The 18520-nt window shown below is 46.4% G+C and overlaps 1 protein-coding gene across 2 annotated transcripts in view; it reads right to left on the bottom strand.

The window, feature by feature from the left end:
* Window positions 1-18520, bottom strand: part of ROR1 (receptor tyrosine kinase like orphan receptor 1) — a 284863-nt gene that overhangs the window by 98711 nt on the left and 167632 nt on the right. Inside the window, exon 2 of one of the 2 annotated variants that reach the window (XM_059727907.1) lies at window positions 335-406. The exons of the other annotated variant lie outside the window; for it this stretch is intronic. Within the exon in view, the coding sequence (XP_059583890.1) occupies window positions 335-406 (72 nt within the window). The remainder of the gene's footprint in view (window positions 1-334; window positions 407-18520) is intronic. 2 annotated transcript variants of the gene reach the window in all.

Raw genomic sequence — 18520 nt, 5'->3', positions numbered from 1 at the left:
TGGCCAATGCTTGTGAATTTTGTGTTTAGACCCTAAGATTCACCAGATGAAATGTCAAGTAGGTCATAAACCACTAGAACTTGCACCTTGAAATATTTTTACCATGTGGAACCTTTTACTACAAGAAAGAGAAAAAAACCCGCGTGTTCCAAAAAAACAGAGAATCACATATAATTAAATGTCAAATGATAATCATAACTTACAAAGCAAATCAGGTTTTTCTGAATTCACTGCTTCCCCACTCCCATTATGTGCTAATATGGATAAATCAAGAAACAGACATTTTACAATCTGGTTTCCTGTCCTTCAGGGGTTCTTTTTTTATGCCATTTACCTTTGTCTAAGTCAGTTGAAGTGTTCCATGATGATGTTGGTGTGAAATCCACAGTGACTGTCAAATTTGTTTCTGGAAAAAGAAACAAAAAACCCACCATTACTATGCTGACGTTTAGCCTATGAGAAGTACATATTTCAAAAGATAAAACCTGATGAATAAGATTAACCAAATATTGTTGGTTATTGAAATCTAATGGATGCTCTGTGCTGCCATGCTGAAGCATATGAACAACACAGATAAAAGGCAAAGGCCAGCCCTGCAGTTTGTTTTGCAATGTAGTCATTGTGAGAATTGATACTAATTAAGCAACCAGTCTTTGAGACATATGCAGTTCATCTTAAAATCTCTCCCCTACTGTTTTGGAAATAGAGTCTGCCCAAGAAAAATACAGTACATTGCAATGCTACAAGCCTGTCTAACAAGTTACTAATTAACATCTACAAAACATCTAACTCATCCTGAAAACCCTTTGGGTAGGGAGAGACATTACACATAAACCAGTTAAGTGATCAGAAACTGCTTTAAATATGTAACAGAACATACATTCAGTGCACATAAACCAGTCTGAAAATGGCTGAAACCAGTTTGAGATAAACCTGGTTGAATGCAGTATCTGATTTGGGTAAAATTGGTTTATGCAATGTCTATCCCAGACCCCTTCCTGATTTAAGTTAAATCAGAGTCCCCCAGAATCCCAGATGCTTTGCTGGGTGGGGCTGTGCTCTCTGCTCCAACCTAGCAGGCCTGGCCCTTCCCCTCTGCCCCCTGGCTGTTGCTCTGACAGAGACTGCAGACACAGCAGGGTCTGCCTGGCTTCCTTCCGTTGCCCCATCCCTTTCCCCCTCACCAAACTCTGCTCAAGCAGGGATTCCCCCCTCTCCTCTGCCTTACACAGACACCTCTCAACATTAGCTAGCAGATCACATGCTGGCTACGGTCCATGCAGTGGGAGACGGGACAAAGGCAGACAGGACAGTGTCAATTTAGGGCTCTTTGGAGCTAATCAACAGGTAGCTGGTAAAATTCGTTCCTTGGAAAAAGCAGTTTAAGAAGAGGTTGAACTAATGAGAGATCTTTTTTGTTTTGTTGATGGCGTGATAAATGCTAACAACACCCTGTGTAACTCCCTGCTGTTTAACTCTGTGCTCTGTTAACAACAGTGAGCAGGTAGGGGTGGGAATGACTCCTCCTGCGTCCTGTGGGATCTGGTCATGCCCCCATCAGCTCAGTACTCTCGAAGAGAAGGGAGGGCTGCTCTAGTGCTGCCTGGCTTCTAGCCTGAGCCACTGCAGGCATGTGCCTGCATTTCTGGAATGAAAAGGGAATGTCTATCTACCTTCAAATTGGTTCAAACATTGCAGGTTAAACTAACCTGCAACATTGAATCAATGCAGGCTTAGGCTTTTTGAATGTCTGTCCCTAGCCATAGTCACTACTTATGCGAATAGTCCCATCCAATTTAATGAGACAACTTATAAGAGAAATCTTTATTCACATGAGTAAGGGCTTAAATGATCTGTTCAACAGCAGCTTTCTCACTGATAGAAGCTTGTAAATGATTGCTATTACTATCACATTTTTTTAAAGAGAAAAGGATAAGATTCAGTTTACTTCATCTGCCTTAAATTATCATAAATGCCTTCATGTTAAACATAATGTTCTCAATCTATTTTTTTCCAGTAAACTCAGCTCTTTCATTTATCCCTACATGCCTTAGTCTTTATTTATTTTTTAAAAATCTTATGTCAATGCATGCAGCAAGCATTACAGAGAATCCTGCTAAAGAAAAATGACAACTCACTTCAGGACCCAAATTTACGATGCGTTTAAAACATGTCCCAAAGTTTGAACATAGATCCTTTCATTACCCCTTAATGTATTTTGAAAATGTATAACCATCACAGCGGTGTTGTGACTTTACTTCCAAAGAGATCCATTTGGCAGTGTTTCATGCAGAGGCATCTGCACTATGGTTCCCATGGTTCCAACTGCAAAATTGGGCTTTAGTTGTACAAGTTGCATTTAAGATGGTGTGGCATCCTGTCCACTCCACAGTGGTTGTCAACAGTGTTTATTAGGCTGCTACAGCCATTGAGCTAACAAAATTGCCTGCATTAACTTAATTAGTGGAGAACTGTGCTCTTCCAACTAGAGGTCTCAGTTTCAATCCCCACAATTGATAATCTACCCTGCAGGACCTGGAATCCAGCGTAAAGCAGTGGTACTGTGTTAATAAACAGTGAATGAAAAATCAATATAGAGCTAAAAATGAAACAGACTGAACTAGCTTCCATGTCTAATCTAAGTAAAACACAGAATATACTGAACAAGCAGTAGAGAGAAAAGTAGGTTTTGATTCAGACTTTGGGACCTCATCCTGCAATTCCTTGTAAATCCAAAACTCCTTTTGGTTTCAGTACTCCTAGCATGCATAAGGAATGCATGAATAAGGAATTTAAAATGTAAGTAATGCAGATAAAAATATACAATTTGAAGGTTTATGATTTTTATTTTGATGCTGTCCCTTTGACATATTCTAAGCATCTTTAGCTAGAAAATAATTTAATATGTAAAACTGTGTTAACAAAAAGATATTAAAATCTATTCTGTTTTTATTCCACCAGCTAGAAGGTTTTCTAATTTAATCAATTATGTGAGTAAAGGCACACAAATGCATGAAATAATAAGTGCAGATATGGCCACTACCCTCTCCTTATAAATACCTTCTTTCTTACAAGCCCACCTGGTAGCTCTGCTTATTTAAGAGTCTATCAAGCATTTCCAATGTAAACACAGTATTTGAAGGCAACATAACTCATCCACAAACATATTCATGCGGCTAAACTAGACATACAGGGTACAACCACGCTCGGTGGACTAGATACTCAGCTGAAGTAAACAGGCATAGCTTCGTTTAGGTCCATGAGACGCATCTATTTACTCCAGCTTCAGGTTTGAGCCAACACGCATATCCCTATGCATTCTTAGCTATTACATCTTTGTGAAATAAATATTTGACCACAGAGACACATCATATTTCCAAGTGCTACTGAATCAGTAACAGGAACCTCCCTCATACTGTGCTGCCTATGCCTCTGAAATTTGCATCTGGACACCATAGTGAGTCTTTCTGAATTCCTTGGACTTCATGGCATTAAACCAGAGTTTGACATTGTACCAAATCCATGCAGTTTTCCATCTAATTGTCACGTTTTACTAAATAAGTCACAAATTTCTACCTCTCTATACCAATTTTAGGATCATTATCAGTATCTCTTTTGTTTTCCCCATCAGGAGTTTAATTTGCTGATTGAATGTCAGACTGCTGACAACTGATTAGACTCATGACATTCCTGACAGCAAAAATGGCAACTATTCATTCTCCAGTACAGTTACACAACTCATCGAGCCCTAGGTCTGAAGCTCTAATAAAGATAATTCCATAGGAGGAACACACCAACTGACTGCATTGAACCTTGTTCTGAGATTATTTATCTTGGATTTCATGGAAAAAAACCGAGACACGGTCCACAGCTGAGAAACAAACAAAGGGCCAGTCTTGCAGTGAAAATGACCCCTGCCTCCTCCTCAGGGTAACTCTTCAGGGTCCGGATTGGTTAATAACCTAAGTAATTCTCAGATTGATATGCTAGTAGGATTTCCTCCACAGCAGCTTCATAGCAGGCATCTGACATGGGCTCAGAAGACATAGAAGACCTTGTGCAAGTGTGGCCTTCTTTGTTCCCTCTACCCTACACTGATTCTGGGCCTTGTGTCATCCCCATGCAAGGAACCTGGAGGCTTCTGCAAGCCTGTGTAGTAACCCTCTTGCAGAAACTTGTAGGGAACAGGGAAGAAACCAGAGGGGCTCAAAGACTTGGGGTGCTCTCAGAATTGCTGCTCATGTGTGTTACGTTGGGAGGGGTTTGAGATGTCCTGTCCTACCCTCTCCTCACTTCTCCTCAGCTTTTTCCCAACAGCTCACACACTTTACTCATAACACGAGAATATTCAGTGGCAACTTAATTTTCCATATATCAGATAGCCTTTCTGGTTAGGCCTACTTGACATCCCTGCCATCTACTCATCCAGGGATATCCTGCTCCACAGGAAGAAATATCAGAGGGGGCACTTCTGAAGTGATTTCTTTGTCCATGAGGTGGGAGAAGAGGAGAGAGTTTCTGTCTGGAGTTTTTGAGGAACAGATAAAGCTAGTAGGTCACAGAACACTAGCAGGTCAGTATGTTTGATCCACACATATTCCTAAACTTAGTTCAATTTTCTCCTTCAAACAGACGAGTATTCCCATAAGGTCCCAGTTTAGCATTTTATAGCAACTTCAAGAACAATGACAAAAATATGGAATAGCATCAGGCCTAATACTGATTCCAACAGGAGACTACAACAAATATCCATATTCAGCAGTTACCCGTTGTTAGATACTAATTCTTTACACTCCATCAGGTAAGCAAGCAATGAGGAGAATATTTTTAGACTAAACCCATGCAAAGAGCTCAAGGATGTTTTGAACAAAATAAAATTGAATTAAAATATGTTTACAATAGCTGTAACAGCAAAAATGGCTTCTGCAAGAACAACAAATGAGGAAAAACAGAGGCTGTTTTGTCTGGACCAAAGAGAAACATTATAAACATAGGGATTATCGTACTGGCTGAAACCAGTATGCTCCATCTACTCTACTATTGTCTGGTACAGTGGTTGTTAACTGGGGGTATGCATACCCCTAAGAGTATTTAAAAATGACATAGGGTGTACACAAAATGAATGAGAAAAAAATACTTTTTTAAAATTAACGTTATTGTATTTAATTTTATCTAATAAGTTTACATTATCAGTTATTTTTTATTATACATCATGTGATATATTTACAAATTGTTTCCCGTATGCATGCATAATATGTGGTGGGCATGTTGTGTAGATACTGTAGTGATCTGGCCCTGCTGGCCCGGACACAGACTGCATTGGTCATGAACTCTCATGTAAACTGTGGTTAATTAATGCAAAGACATAGCTGCGCACTTCGAGAAATACACACATGCACCATAGGTGGCAGAAGGCCAGGGCTAAGGGGGCTCATCCCCCCAAAATGCAAGGCAGCCCAGTTGCGGGCTCTGGGCAGCTGCAGCAGGGATGGGGAGGGGTGCATACTTCACCAGGATTGCAGCCCACGTGTGGCTCACTGGCTGCCCAGTACAGCAGGCAAGTACCAGCCTGTTATGTGAAGGGGAAGGAGTTGGGGCAGATTAAGGCCCCTGAGGGGAAGGAGGGAGGAAGCGGGGCACAGGCGGGGGGGCAGGGGATGGGGTGAATGGGGGTCCAGCCGGGCCGGGTGATGGGACAATTGGAGCCCAAGTGGCTTGTCCAGGGGCATGGTGGGGCTCCTGACACTGTGCGCACCCCGGTAGAGGCCCAGGGGGCACATGCTCCCCAATCTAGGCATGGGGTGGAGGCAGTTGCCACTGCATGCTGGGCTTTGCTCCCAGCTGCAGCTACCCCGGAAGCAGACTAATGCCACATGCCCACTGCCACTGGGCTGCACTGTGTCCCTTGCCCACCCAGTGGCGGGACACACATGGCATCACAGTGGTCTTGAGGCAGCGGGGCACAATGCACAGCACCAGCCGCCTCCACAACATGCACGGATCAGGGGGCATGTGCCCCCCAAGCTTCCACTGGGTGTGCACAGCAGTGGGAGCCCCCTGGTGCCCCTTGATATGCCACCTGGGCTCCAATTGTCCCACCCTCTGGCCCTGCTAGGGCCCCATTCACGCCAGCCCCTGCATGTGCCCCGCTGCCTCCCTCACCACGGGGGCCTTGATCTGTGCCCCCCCCCAGCCCTTCCCCCACAGGCTTACCTGCTGGGCAGGAGCGGGGGGGGGGGGTGCGGGGGGGTGGAACGTACTAAGCCCCCCCAAATAATTTTTTTCTCCTTCTTCCTCTGACATACACTCACATACATGTTCTTCCTACAGAAATGAGTTTATGCAAATACTTCATTAAGAGTTGCAATATTGTTTCCTATTATATACTAATCCAGCAGCATACCAGGCCCAAACTGTTGTGGCATAACTATGGTATATATATTTAATGCATATATTAATAATGCATTTAATGTTAATTAGTGTAACTTTCCTTATATCATATAATTGGTAACATTAAAAACAAGAAAAAATATAAATGGGTACATGAGCTGAAACTTTGAGACAGACTTGGTAAAAAAGTTTGAAAACCCCTGCTCTGGTAGTCCCTGTAACAGCTACTTTAGAGGAAGATGCAAGAAACCATACAATAGGTGGTACAACCTGCAGACAGAGAAAACAGTAAAACCTCATAGGTGAAGAATAAAATTGGTTAAAAATGGCAAGATTTCAAAAATAATAATTTTTGTGTTCCTTACACTAGCTTTCTTTTGCAGGAGAATCTAAGGTTCAAATTTTCAAGGTTTTCTCCATAGCGCTCAGGACTAGAAATATTATTTTAAAAAATATAAAAAACCCAGAACTTTTCAAGTAATAACCTGATGCAAACAGTAGTGGCTTTAAGAAAATATCTCCAGACTCCCCATAAAACTGCAAGATTTGGCAACGTATATATTTGTTGGAGAGAATTTATGCAAAGTTTGATGTGGAACAAGTGATTTAGACACATGGTTAGCTGAGTTTGTGTATGAAGTTGCCTTGCGTGTGATCAGAAATACAGCATGGTTGCACAACTGGTCATTAAGCTATCATAGCTGTAGCCTGAAGTGCTAGGACAGAGCAAAACAGCATATTTATCAGTGCAGTGCAGAGAGGATAGAAACCCACTGGAGCCTTAAAATGAAGCTGGGAAGCTGATATAATTCCTGTAGCTCATAACTCTGCCTTTCTGTGTCAAGCCTTGGAAGAGAATATGATTTATTTATTTATTTTTTTACAAATAGCCTCTAAAACAGCGGTGATCAATTATTTTGGCTGGAGGGCCACTTAATGAGTTTTGGTGAGGTGTTGAGGGCTGCAAGGGTAGCCTCACCCCTCGACAGATGACCCACCTGCTGGTCCCCATTTTGGGATTAGAAGAACTGCCCCTAATCCTTGACCTTTGCCACCACTAGTCCCTCCCCTTGCCCCCAGAAGTACTCCTTTGGGGTAGGTGGAAGAGTTGCCATCTTGGAACCAGAAAAAATAAACAAATCACATGCTAAAAATCAAACATCTATTATAACATATTTTAACTTGATTTCAAAAAATATTTTGTCCTCATTTACATATGTTAGCGTAGTGTATATAGAGGTGATTGCACACAAGCTCAAAAATAAAGTCTTACTCTTGTATATTGTGTGTGGGAGGTGGTTGGGTGTGTGTGTGGGGTTTATAGGGTGTGTGGGGGTGGGGCTTTGTGGAAGGGTGTGGCTGTGTATGTGGGAGAGAGTGTGTGGTTGTGGGGTGGATGTGCTTTGTGCCTCTCCCACATACCCCCCCCCATGGCTGCTGGTGGCGGTGGCAGCAGCAGCAGCAAGTGGCAGGCACTCAGGGCACTCACAGCCCTCAACAGTGGAGTCCCTGGCAGCATGTGGCTCCAGCCACTTCCCGGAGCTGTATGCAGTGGCAAGGAGAGGCCAGGCTGGCCCGCCTCCATGGTGCAGGGCTCCCCATATATCACATGCAGCTCCCGGGACCCAGCTAGAGTCATGTGCTGTGGAGGGGGAGCCCCGCACAATGGAGCCAGTGGCCTGGACCTGCTCCTTACTTCCTTGTTCAGCAAAGCTGGCCTGGGTGCATCACACTGCACTCCCTGCCACTTCCAGTGGAGTCCCAGGAGCTCCACAAGATGGCAGGGAGTGGCAAAGGCACACACAAGGCTTCCCCCCGATAGTGTGCGAGACCTGGGAGCAGGATGTGAGCCATGGGGAGCCCTGACCAATGGAACTAGGCCCAACCAGGCTCTGCACTTGCACAGTCCTGCTGGCACAGGGCTTGTGCTCCCACCCTGCTGCTGCTTCCCCCCACCCTCTGGTGCTTCCCTACCTACTGCCGAGTAGTTCCCCTGGCAGTGGTGGCAGCAGCGGCAGCAGCAGAAGCAGTGGCTCCACCTGGAAGCTGCGTGCTGGAGTTCACCCCCGCGCAAAGGTGGGAGCACAGAGTGCTGCCCTTGTGGAAGTAGGCAGGGCTGAGGCCTCATGTGAGTGCAGCAGGGGTGGCTACAGGCCAGGTGGTATACAATTAATTGGTGGGTGTCCACCCACAGGCTGGATGAAACTGCCTGGTGGGCCAGATCCAGCCCATGGGCCTTATTTTGCCTGCCCCTGCTCTAAAAAGACTTGTTTCCTCATAAATTAATGCAACTTTAAAGAATGGAGTGGTAATCTCAAAATACCTTTCACATTGTACCTCAGATTAAACTGCTGTGGCAACCCTTTTTCACTGTTGCCAGTCCTTACATGTGGCATTTACCTCAATGCCCAAAGCAATAGTTCAGTCTCCATGGTCTTAGCATCTTTGCCAAGACTACCAACTAGTAAGAAGAACAGTTCTGAGTTAGGATCATAGAAAAGTAGGGCTGGAAGGGACCTGTAAAGGTCATCTAGAGAACTGAAGTCCAACCCCCTGCTGAAGGCAGGATCATCTCTATCCAATCCATCCCATACAAATCCTTGTCTAACCTATTACTAAAATTACACAATCAGAACACTTTGAATTGATTAATAGATTTCATAGACGGAGACACAGATTCACAGAGATTTGGAAAGATCCAGTGATTCGGAAATAGACACAGATCTAAATATTTTTTCTACATACCTCAAGGTACCAGGCGGCTTGTGAATGCAGTGATGGTGGGGTGGATGGAGCATCCCACAGGAGCGCAGGGTGCTCCCCAGCGCGCTCAGCAGCAGACCCAGAAGTGGACCAGAAACACTTCCAGCCCCCTTCCAGGTCTGCTGAGGAGTGCACAGGTGGGCCCCTTATGCCCCCCTGGCTCAGCGACTGCTGCTTCCTGGGTCTGGGGGGGCACCCCACAACTAATCATCAAGCCAGGAGGGAGTACGGGGCGGGGCCCCCTGTGCACTTGGCGTCAGACCTGGAAGTGGAGTGGAAGTACTTCCGGTCCACATCTGGGTTCACTGCCAAGCATGTGGGGGTCCCCCCTGCAGGATGCTCCATCTACCCCATCATTGCATCATTCATGAGCTGTGCCTGGTACCTCGAGGTATGTACAAAAAACATTTAAAGCTGTGTCTATGGCTGAATCACTGATTCTCTGAATCAACAATGAATCTTCAGATTCAGATTCAGTGGAATCAAATCAGGGACAGTGATTCAAAACAACGAATTAAATCACTGTCCCTGAATCGGGCCAAATCAGAATCATTTTGCACACCCCTACTAGTTACCTTTCCAAAGAAGGAAATCACAATTTTTTGGCACAATTTGTTGATAGTAAATCTATGCTGGCTGCTCTCAATCAGCCTTTCCTTCGCCAAATGCTTTCAAATGGACTTCTTTTTGATATGCTCCAGTAACTTTCTGAATAGATGTGAGGCTAACTGGTCTATAGTTTCCTGGGTCCTCATTTTTGCCTCTTTAAAAAAAAAAGAAAAAAAAAAGAGGGCCCTTTTCAGGTGCTGACAGACACGCTGCTTCCTGCTCTAATTCATAGTGCTTCATGAAAGTGCCATGAGTTAGAGCAATCCCTCCATGATGTGGCAGACATTCTCTATTTGGTTGTGGGGAGAGGGCAGTAGTTGGGCAGAAGTCGAGCTCCACTTTGGAGGCACTCTAGCAGAGAGATGCTGCCTGCCTGCAGCCTCTCTCCCCTAGCTCCACTCCCCCTGTCCCAGCTCTGGCGTTGTCTGCAGGATGGGAGGGGGAAGAAGGGATGGAGGGACAGTGGGGCTGCAGTGTGCTCTACTGGGTATGCCAGAAGCATCTCCATGAGGCCACCTCTGCAGCGCTCTGCAAGCTGCACTCACCCCAGGCTGGGGGTGGTGCCCTCTTCCTTGTGACTGGGAATAGTAGCAGCCCAGTGTGTCTGTGTGCACGTGCATGCACATGTGTGGCTCAGAGAGGGAATATTTGTGTGTGTGTGGCTTGGAGGGGAAATGTGTGCATCTGCACTCAGCTTGGAGGGGGAGTATACGTGCATGTGTGAGACAGAGAGAAAAAGCCTTTACTTTCTAATTCTAATGACTGCTTGTGCTCCCTCCTCTCCCTTCTTCCCACTCCTATCCTGCAGATAGCACCAGGGGTAGGGCTGGGCTGCATCAGCCCAGCTCCGCTCCTGGGTAGGGACAAACAGAAGTTAATGAAGGCACTCCACTTTGGAGTGCCTTCATCTGAACCCTTATTACATGAGAGTTCATTTGTCATGCGCTTGGGCACTTCTAAAGCACTCTGCAGCCATGCACTTCTGTCAGGGCACGGCTGTAGAATGCTTTCAGGGGGATGATCCTGTGACAAAACATCACTTCTCTCAGTGCCTTTCCAGTCCTCTGGTACCTCACCAGTCTCCCATGACTTTCTGACCTCTCCTCTTCCATCTCCTTCAGTACCTGGGGATAAAGTACTTTAGGCCATGCTGACTTCAATTTATTCAGCTTTTGATAGCTCTGTCTGACTGTTTCATTTGTTATCTCATCCCTTAGTGTGATCCCTTCCTTGTTCAAATAATCCTTATTAGCTGTCTGGTTTTAACTTAATTTATTGTGAAGACTGAGAGAAAGTAGCTGTTAAGCAGCTCTGCCTATTCTACATCTTCTATTAAGAGTTCACCCTGCACTGTTAAATAACAGTGGAGCCACAGCTGTCTAGGTCTGTTTTTTAGCCAACATATTTATAGAGCCTCTTCTTGTTGTCATTAATTGCCCTCACCAAGTGAAGCTCATTTTTTGCCTTTGCCTTTCTGGTTTTGTTCCTGTAAGTTCTTATTATTTCCTGGTACACTTCCTTCATGACCTGCCCAGATTTCTGTTGCCTGTATGCTTAGCTTTTGCATTTGAGGCATCCTAGAAGTGCCTTGTGCAGCCACATTGGTTTCTTGCCATTCTGCTTCCATTATGTCAGCATAGGTTCTTGTAGGGCTTCCACTACTGTGCCTTTTAGGAGCTTCCAGACCTCCTGGGTGCCTCTATCTTTCAGCCTGCCATTCCATGACACCATGCTTATTACCTCCTTGAGTTGGTTGAAATCCACCCTTTTGAAATTCAGTATCTTATTTCTGCTGACCTCATGCTTTCCCTTTCTCAGGATCATGAATTCTATAAAATTGTAAACTATTCCTCCCAAGTTTCCCATCACCTTCACATCCTCTACCCATTCTTCCCATTTGGTCAGGATGAGATCCTTCAGTTGTATCCTTTCTGGCACAGAAAATTGTCATCCACACAAGTCAGGAATTTGCTCAACATGTCATGTTTTGCTTTATTATTTTTCTAACAGATGCCTTGAAAACTAAAGTCTCCCATTAGTAGCATCTTACATATTGTGGATTATTTTGTCTCCTTGAAGAGTGCCACATCTACCTCTTCTTCCTGATTTGGTGTTCTATAATATATCCCCACTGTTACATCAGTGATGTATCTTTCACTTTTTATTTTCAGCCGTATATGTTCTGATCTGCTACCTTCTTCCTTCTGAATCTGGGAACAGATTTCTGACTATAGCAGGGCACTAAAGTGCCTGCTATTGAGAGAGCCGGGATAATCCCTCAGGTGCCAGTTGCTGAGGCAACTAGTGGGAAATGATGACCCACACCTGCCTAGCTAGCTGATGAGAGGGGCAGGGCCTGGCTCCTATATAAAGCACAGGGAGGAGCCCAGAGGCAGTTGACCACCAGCAGCAAAGGAAGAAGGAGCTCTCAGCTATGTTACAAAGGAGAGGCCTGACGAAGCAGCTGCATCTGATACTGCGGTGAGAGAAAGGCTTCCTGGTAGGATTGAATGTTGTTATGGCCGGGCAGCTTCTGTTTACGTTATAGCCAAGAGGCTGTTGTTTGTGTTGCTATTTGTTAAACCGGTGGTTTGGGTGAGGCTATTAGGGGTTGGAGGAGGCCTCATAGGGGACTCACAGTAGAGTGGGGACCCCAGCGCCAGTGAGGGTGCAGCACATTTGGGGTGCACAGACCCCAGTCCCGGAGAGATGGGCGGCGTTACTAAGAAGGCCCCGGAGAGAAGGGCATGGAAAGAGAGAGAGAGAGAGAGAGAGAGAGAGAGACGGGACTGCGGCGAGCCCGAGCACCAGAGAGGGCACAGAGAGAGAGAGAGAGACAGAACAACATACGTGACATCTGCAAGGCTTGGGGCGTGGTATTGGGGTGGTAGGAGCCACACATAGCCCATAAGGCTAGAGTACAGAGGTAATAGGACAACCGTAGACCAGAAGGCGAAAGGCAGCCTCCCTATAATATATATATAAGATCAAAGTTGTGGCCGGCGAGAATTGGAGGGTGCCAGTCAGCAACAAGACACGGTAAAGGAGGCGACAGGGGAGTGCACAGCGACCCTGACAGCCCTCCTGTTACACTGACATATAAGGTGATACCACTAACTTTTCTCCTAACTCTGTCCATCCAAAACAGATAACCATAGGTCAGCAATAACAGAGATAACCAGAGGTCAGCAGCCACCCACAGATACTGCCTGCAGCAGTAGCCAGTGGCCATCGCTGACTGCCCGCAGATGCTGCTGACAGTGTCATCGACAGGGGGAGAAGTGGCAAGCAGCGACTGCCCGCAGGTGCCACCAACAAGTGTTGGTGTTGCCTTTTCGTAGGGGATGCACTGCCATGCTCAGGGGGTGCACATGCACCCGTGTGCACCCCCTACGCATCGCCAGTGAACCAAAGTGACCTCAACTTTTTTTACTTAGGAATCACCGTGCAGCCATTAAACAGGAAAAAATCCTAATTCATGGCAGAGCTGGCTGAAGTCAAACTGAAGATCTATAAGTGAAAGGCACTGCAGCTCAGTAGTTATAACTTCAGGTACTATTTCCGAGTGCAGCTCATTAATTAAACAGACAAGCTGATGATTTCATAGACATAGATTTCATAGACATTAGGGCTGGAAGGGACCTCGGAAGATCATCGAGTCCAGCCCCCTGCCCAAAGGGCAGGAAGTCAGCTGGGGTCATAGGATCCCAGCAAGATGAGCATCCAGTTTCGTCTTGAAGGTGTTCAATGTAGGCGCTTGAACCACCTCCAGTGGCAGGCTGTTCCAGACCTTGGGGACTCGGACAGTAAAGAAATTCTTCCTTATGTCCAGCCTGAAACTGTTTTGTAGTAGTTTATGACCATTCGACCTAGTCGTCATCCCTAGGGGCACTCTGGTGAACAAACGTTCCCCCAGATACTGGTGGTCACCCCTGATAAGCTTATAGGTGGCCATCAGATCACCCCTGAGCCTGCACTTTTCCAGGCTAAAGAGCCCCAGGGCTCTCAGCCTGTCATCGTAGGGTCTGCTTCCCTGACCTCTGATCATGCACGTGGCTCTTCTCTGGACTCTCTCAAGCTTCTCCACATCCTTTTTGAATTGTGGAGCCCAAAACTGGACGCAGTACTCCAGCTGCAGCCTCACTAAGGCCGAGTACAAGGGGAGAATGACGTCCCAGGATTTGCTTGAGAAGCATCTATGGATGCAAGCCAGCGTTTTGGTCGCTTTACTAGCCGCCGCATCGCATTGCAGGCTCATGTTCATCTTGTGGTCAATGATGACCCCCAAGTCTCTTTCTTCCATAGTGCTAACCAACATAGCACTGCTGAGCCTATAAGGATGCTGCGGGTTTTTCTTCCCAAGGTGGAGAACCTTGCATTTATCGGTGTTGAACACCATCAGATTCTTGTCCGCCCACTTGCTGAGCCTGTCCAGGTCAGCCTGGATCACCCGCCTGTCTTCTGGTGTGGATGCTTTTCCCCAAAGTTTGGTGTCATCTGCTAACTTGGCCAGCCCGCTTCTGACTCCAGTATCTACATCATTAATGAAGATGTTGAACAGTATGGGTCCAAGGACAGAGCCCTGGGGGACCCCACTGGTCACAGGACACCACAATGAGTGACTTCCATCAATTACTACCCTCTGGGTCTGACCCCGGAGCCAATTTTCCAGCCAGTGGATCGTGGAGGACCCAAGGTGACAATTGGCCAGTTTCTCTAAGAGGTGATCATGGGGAAACCAGATCGAAGGCTTTTTTGAAGTCAAGATATATGACATCAATCTCTTCTCCCTTGTCCAGGTGATAGGTCACCTGGTTGTAGAAGGAAATGAGATTGGTCAAGCAAGACCTACCCGCAACAAACCCGTGCTGGCTATCCCTTAAGATGTTGGCGTCGGCTAGTCCGTTAAGGATGGCCTCTTTAATAAACTTTTCTAAGATCTTCTCCGGGATAGAAGTCAGGCTAATGGGCCTATAGTTAGCCGGATCCACTTTCCTCCCTTTCTTGAACATAGGCACCACATTGGCCTTCTTCCAGATTTCGGGCACTACACCAGAGCACCAAGAGTTTTCAAAGATCTGCGCTAGAGGCTGGGCTATGATGCTCGCCAGCTCCTTGAGTACCCTGGGGTGAAGATTGTCAGGGCCGGCTGACTTGAAGGTATCCAGCTTCTCAAGATGTTCCTTCACGAAGTCAGCATCAATGGAGGGCAGGGGATCACCCTAATCCGGACTTCCCTGTCCTGTAGCGGGCATGGGCGTCCCATGGGACTGATGAAAGACCGAGGCAAAGTACCTATTTAATAGGTTGGCTTTTTCCTGGGCGTCAGTTGTCAGTTGCCCCATCTGGTTCAGCAGGGGTCCAACGTTGCCCCTGCTTTTCCTCCGGCTCCCCACATATCTGAAAAAGGACTTTTTATTGTCCTTGATGCTCAAAGCTAGCTGGAGTTCAGTTGCAGCCTTGGCTTTCCTGGTCTGCTCCCTACAGGACCGGACCAGTGCAGAATAATCCTCCTTGGAGGTGACTCCCATCCTTTGTAGGCCTTTCTTTTTAGCCTCAGGAGGTCTGCTAGGTCCCTGGAGAGCCAGGGGGGCTGCTGTGCCCTCTTGCTGCCTTTCCTCCGAGATGGAATAGACTTAGTTTGTGCATTGAGGATCGCTCCCTTGAGGAGCAAACACTCTTCTTGAACTCCCCTCTCCCTGTGGTCACAGTCCCTTAGGGCCTCACTGACAAGCCTCCTGAGCTTGTCAAAGTCGGCTTTCCTGAAGTCAAGGACTTGCGTGTTGCTGACTGACTTGCCAGCTTTTCGGCAGATGGTGAAGGTGATCAGCTCGTGGTCGCTGTTACCCAGCTTCCCATCAATCACTAGGTCGCCGACTAGGTCATCCCCAGTAGCCAGTACCAGGTCAAGCAGCGCTTTGCCTCTCGTTGGCCCATAGACTTCTTGAGTCAGGTAGAGGTCATCCACGCATGACAGGAAGCTCTGCGACTGCTCAGGTTTTGCTGAGCGATCCTCCCACGAGATGTCTGGGTAATTGAAGTCACCCATGACAATCATGGTCCTGGAGCATGCTGCCTCAGCCAGTTCCCGGACAAACTCCTGGTCAAGCTCAGGGCTTTGGGTGGGAGGTCTGTAGTAGACTCCCACCATTGTGTCCCCTGTGCCGTGTTCCCCACGGATTTTAACCCGGAGGGTCTCCAGCCGTCCACCCTGGTCGCCAATATTGGCTTGCAGGGACGTGTAGCTTTCCTTAACATAGAGAGCTACACCCCCACCTTTTCTCTACACGATCCCTCCTGTACAGGGTATAGCCATCTATACCCATGGTCCAGTCACGGGTGGAGTCCCACCAGGTCTCCGTTATCCCTATGACATCATAATTATTTGCATTGAGCAGGAGGATGAGTTCCTCCTGCTTATTCCCCAAGCTCCTGGCATTTGTGTACAGGCAAGCAACAAATACAGTGATACAGCAAGCAACAAATGCTCAAGATGTGGCAGGCCACAAAAAATTATGAGACTGGTTTAAAAATTATGAGACTAAAAATAAATAAATAAATCTGGAGATTTTATGTTTCCTTCCAACTTCTGAGCACTTAGGCCCCATTCTAGTTTCATTTTTAAGCTTTGCATCATGTCCAAGAGGGCCAAAAATATACTATTTCTTTTTCAGTTGAAAGCTGAGATCCCTAAATAATCATTTATCTCCAAAAACTGGAACTTTATGAAACAGACTATATCCTGCAATAAAAAGCACAAGAACTGATAACACTGAGTGTATTACATCAAGTTTTGACCTTTTTAGAACTTACCCAGACAGTCTCTTCTACTTTGCATGCACAGGCAAAATCTCTCACAACTTCCCTGTCATTCTCCTGAAAACACTAGTACCCACAAAGAGCTCTATTCTCAACATGAACAGAAAACAACATGAACACACTCAAATTCACTTCCAAATAAAATATGTTGCTTTTTAGAATCATATCAGCAATTGCAAGGTCTTCACATTAATGCATATTTTCTCAAGTAGTCTGCATATGCAACCTTCAGATCCACAGAACAGGGCTTTTATTTGAACTACATGAGAATCTAGAAGGGAAACAGGTCATCTCTGAAGACCCATCCTTTGAGAGAGACAACACACTACTTTGCCAGTAGATTATACAACTTGGGAAAAGGAGTAGACAAGTGATCACAGCAAGTACAGACAAATTAAATTTCATACATGGGTGACCTTTAAGAACTAAACCTGGAACCACCGAATCTAAAAGCATGGGCTTTTGCCACTTGAGCTAAAAGATCATGTCTACCACCATAGCCACAGTCATGAATTCCCAGTCTCTCTGGCCTAGACACTAGGAGAGGACAAAAAGCAAAACTATGTTAGCACAGACAATGCAAACAGTTTGGCCATTCCTTCCAAGATGCAGGTTATCTACATGGATGTGACTAGTGTCACTCAAATAAGAGTAGAGTTCTAACAGTAGGTTGGTTGGTATGGTACAATATTTTACTTATCTTTGTGAACAATAGCAGACTCTCCCCAAAAAGAAGTGAAAATGAGCATAAGAACACTTCTGCTGGCTTATAGGTGAATGCATATTCCTCTTTCAAATCAATCTTTCATAGATGCATGCAAATTTTTACTTAGAATGCATGATAAACAGGGATCCTGGTTTTATCTGTTTAAAAATCCAAAAGTCTCTGACAAAAAATTGCAAATTTTCTGATTTAAATAAACCCCAAATCCACAATTAAAATTGGGGCATGTGTCCCTTTTTCCCTCCCAGGAATGTGTGCACCGGCAGGGAGTCGGCTGACCCCCCTGGATAAGCTGCCTGTGGCTCTGTCCCACTCCTTGCCTTGCCTCCACGCATGGCCCTGGGCCCCAGACTCCTCGCACCAACCCAACTGGACAGCAGCCCTAGCCACAATCCCCAACCCGAGTCTTGCCCAACTCCCTGTCTCCTTCCCACCTGGGTATGCAGAGGAGCGAGTGGAATAGATTTGATAAAGACAGCAATGCTAAACTATCTTCGCATTTCCCTGGACAATCTGTTTGACCTTTAACATGTTTCAGCTGGTCTCCTCCATGGTTGCTCAAGAGAGGTTTCACAATTTCAAAAACATTCCTGCTTCTTGGTGTTTTTCTCCTGGGTCAATGGAAAGTGCTTCAAAAAATAGGGATCAAAGCTGCTTTTTAAAAGCAAAATACTGTATTTACTTGGATCTAATGCAAGGTATTTTCCCCATTCAACATGGGGAAAATCTTGGATTCAAATACAAGATAGGGGGGAGGAAGGCAGATGCTGTGGATCCAGCCCAGATTCAGGCTGTAGCTCTCACCCCCAGCCCATTGTCTCTGCCCCCTGCCACCTTGCCCCCACCCTGCCACTGCTTGCCTTCAGTCATGGCTCCAGCTCCAGCCCATTTTGGCGCAAGGCACAGAGCACATAGTGGCTCCAACCCTGCGTGAGCAGGCAGCAGCAGCAGCAACAGTGGTGGCAGCTCTGGCCCCAGCTCTGGCTCTTACCCAGTCTTGGGGCTGGGGCCAGAGCTGCCACAACTGCAGCCACTGCTGCCTCACCAGGTGAAAGCCAGAACAACCAGATGCTTCATGCCCCGGGCTGGAGTGGAGCTGGAGCCTGAGCCAGAGCTGTGACTAAGGGTAAGAGGGGGAACAAGTGGCAGGAAGGGTACAGGCATGGGCATGGGCATGGGGGGGGCGGCAGATGTCAAAGGCAATGGGGGAGGGCA

Source organism: Alligator mississippiensis, chromosome 5 (genome assembly GCF_030867095.1).
Source record: "Alligator mississippiensis isolate rAllMis1 chromosome 5, rAllMis1, whole genome shotgun sequence".
NCBI lineage: Eukaryota > Metazoa > Chordata > Crocodylia > Alligatoridae > Alligator > Alligator mississippiensis.
Note: the sequence above shows the minus strand (reverse complement) of the source record. Positions and strands in the feature narration are given on the sequence as shown.